The sequence below is a fragment of the Penaeus monodon genome, chromosome 24 (assembly GCF_015228065.2).
Source record: "Penaeus monodon isolate SGIC_2016 chromosome 24, NSTDA_Pmon_1, whole genome shotgun sequence".
Taxonomy (NCBI): domain Eukaryota; kingdom Metazoa; phylum Arthropoda; class Malacostraca; order Decapoda; family Penaeidae; genus Penaeus; species Penaeus monodon.
The window spans coordinates 6,320,036-6,323,287 of NC_051409.1; the positions used below are offsets into that span (position 1 = coordinate 6,320,036).

At 45.7% G+C, this 3,252-nt stretch overlaps 1 protein-coding gene across 1 annotated transcript in view; it reads right to left on the reverse strand.

The window, feature by feature from the left end:
* The window catches only part of LOC119588508 (EEF1A lysine methyltransferase 1-like), a 7,146-nt gene continuing 3,894 nt past the window's right edge, over window positions 1-3,252 (reverse strand). The window contains exons 3-4 of the mRNA XM_037937153.1: window positions 2,715-2,862; window positions 1-1,144 (exon numbers count right to left, since the gene is read on the reverse strand). Of these exons, the coding sequence (XP_037793081.1) occupies window positions 792-1,144; window positions 2,715-2,862 (501 nt within the window). The 3' untranslated portion in view covers window positions 1-791. The remainder of the gene's footprint in view (window positions 1,145-2,714; window positions 2,863-3,252) is intronic.

The window sequence follows — 3,252 nt, forward strand, 5'->3', positions numbered from 1 at the left end:
TGTTACACAGTATGCATAACAGCTAACACATCTCATACAGTAAATGTTCATAACAATGTGAACAGTGATAACATATCTTCACATTTCTCAACATGTGAGATTAGAACCTAGGAAATTACTGAAGTTACTCAGTAACGAGTATGTAAAGGTGATATAATCTTACATATATAAACTGATATATATAACATAGTAATTAAAGGCAACATCACCCTACTTATACCATCTTGTACAATCTCTGTTTAGCTAACATCAGGCAAGTCTCCAAAGATTAGTGGACTTTAAGGCCAACGGCATGCAGCTAGTTTCTTTGCCCACCTTCTTTTCTACCTTCATTATACAGCTCATCAACACTTGCATTCTCGTTTCAAAAATCATGATCAGAATGAAAAATTATATACAAAATATAAAAAGGCTTAAAATGTGGAAAAGTAATTGCAGTTAACTATAGACACTTATTGTCATAGAGGCTTTGAGATCCTATAATACGTAAGGCATCTTTAAAATGACACATACTACATATCAATGGAATTGTTACATAGCAAAGTGGAACCACTTTTTTTATATTATAGTTTGATATCTATCATATTTGAAAAAAAAAAAAAATGCATATCACAACAATTATTATCTATATTTTTTATCACTTTTATTGTCTGACACAAGCACGGGGACACACCACAACGCCACTGCTTGCCAAAACAAGACTTTTTAGCACAGACGATCTCCGCTTCCAGCAAGCTTAATTCTTCAGTGGATAATTTGTTAATAACAGATATAATATATTAAGCTCATTATCAACTTTCACAAAAACTATCCAAGTCATAATTAGCATAGCAAGAAAAGGGGTTGCTCAGCTGTTTATCATGCTTAATTTCAAACTTGCACTTTTTAACCCCTAGCAAGCGGTCCGCAAGTTCTTCCAACACTGTGCCCGTACACAAGATCAACTTCGCATCCGTCTTCATCAGGTACTTGATGGTGATTGCCATCTTGGCGAGGCAATCTTCGTCCAGGTATGGCGGGTCTGCCACCACTACATCAAACTCCTGCCTCAGGTCTCTCGGCACAGCAAGGGGATTCTTGAAGTCATACAGGACAAAGTCTTCCTTATAGACGGCAAATCTTGTGTCATATTCTAGCACTCGCACTGGAACATGATCCAGTGGTAGAAACGGTTAGTTCAAGATGAAGTCATGTAAATTTTGTATGATAATGCTTACAGTTTATGTGCACTACAGTCATTGTAATTCTATTTGAAGGAAAGGGAGAGAGGGAAAAGGAAAGGGAGAGAGGGAAAAGGAAAGGGAGAGAGGGAAAAGGAAAGGGAGAGAGGGAGAGAGGGAAAAGGAAGGAAAGGGAGAGAGGGAAAAGGAAAGGGAGAGAGGGAAAAGGAAAGGAAGAGAGGGAGAGAGGGAAAAGGAAAGGAAGAGAGGGAGAGAGGGAAAAGGAAAGGAAGAGAGGGAGAGAGGGAAAAGGAGAGGGAGAGAGGGAAAGAGGGAAAAGGAAAGGGAGAGAGGGAAAAGGAAAGGGAGAGAGGGAGAGAGAGGGGAAAGGAAAAGGACAAACAGAGAGGGGAAAGGAAAAGTAGAGGGAGGAGAGGAGGAGAGGAGAGGGAGGAGAGGGAGAGGAGGAGAGGGAGAGAGGGAGGAAGAGGGAGAGAGGGAGGAGAGGAGAGGGGAGAGGAGAGGAGGAGGGAGAGAGGAGAGGGGAAGGGAGAGGGAGAGAGGGAAAAGGAGAGGGAGAGGGGAGAAGGGAAGGGGAGGAGAGGAGAGGGGAGGAGAGGGAGAGGGAGGGAAGAGGGAAGGGGGAAAGGAGAGGGAGGAAGGGAAGGGAGAAGGAGAGGAAGAAGGAAAGGGAGAGAGGAAAGGAGAAGGGAGAGAGGGAAGGAGGGAGAGGGAGAGGAGGGGAAGGAGAGAGAAGAGAGGGGAGGAGAGGAGAGAGAGAAGGAGAGGGAGGAGAGGAGAGAGAGAAGGAGAGGGGAGGAGAGGAGAGAGAAGGAGAGGGGAGGGAGAGGAAGAGAAGGAGAGGGGAGAGAGGAGAGAGAGAGGAGAGGAGAGGAGAGGAGAGAGGAGAAGGAGAGGGGAGGAGAGGAGGAGAGAGAAGAGGGGAGGAGAGGAGAGGAGAGAAGGAAGGGGAGGAGAGGAGGAGAGAAGGAGAGGGGAGGAGAGGAGAGAGAGAAGGAGAGGGGAGGAGGAGAGAGAGAAGGAGAGGGGAGAGGGAGAGAGAGAAGGGAGGGGAGAGAGGAGAGAGAGAAGGAAGGGGAGGAGAGGAGAGGGGAGAAGAGAGGGGAGGAGGAGAGGAGAGAGGAAGGAGAGGGGAGGAGAGGAGAGAGAGAAGGAGAGGGGGAGAGGAGAGAGAGAGAGGAGAGGGGAGGAGAGAGAGAGAAGGAGAGGGGAGGAGAGAGATAGAGAGAGGAGGGGAGGAGAGGAGAGAGAGAAGGAGAGGGGAGGAAGGAGAGGAAGGAGAGGGAGAGAGGGAGAGAGAGAAGGAGAGGGGAGGAGAGAGAGAAGGAGAGGGGAGGAGAGAGAGAAGGAGAGGGGAGGAGAGAGAGAGAAGGAGAGGGGAGGAGAGAGAGAAGGAGAGGGGAGGAGAGGGACTGGATGGAGAAGTAGAGAAAGAGAATGGCAAAAACAGTTCACAAAACAACGAGAACTATTTTTCAAAATGATACCCTACATAATTATACATTCTCAAAACGTCTCAGAGAAAAAACTCACACTTGCAGTTATGGTCCATTCCCCTTAAGGTTCTGTAAAGGGTTGGCGAAGACACACAAGCAATGGTCCCGTTGTTCCCTGCCAGTCTTAGGCATTCTTCGGCCAGGCAATTTGAGGTTTCTGCTGCATACCAAAACTGACTCATGTTCTGGAAGACAAGATTTAGTGGGTTTTCCTTAGGTGCTAAAGCGTGCGGTTACCTATTCTGACCCTATCCCCTAGGTGCACAGTTGTCACAAACTTAACGACTCCTTTCCTTATGCTACAAGTTTGAAAACAAGCAATTGGTGTATTTTATGATGAAAAGGTGAATTTAGCAGAGCCTGAGCACTGTCTAATTCAATTCTATTCCAAAAATATGAAAATGTGTGGACGTAGAACACATACTTAAACATCAATTTATTCAACAGAGTGTACAGAAGTCCTTTACAAAATCTCCATTCTCCACAAAAATAGGACTTTTCTATGGATTACAATAGACTGTGTACTGAAAATGCCTCATTGAGCCCCTGAAAGATATATATGAAGTAGTCCCTGC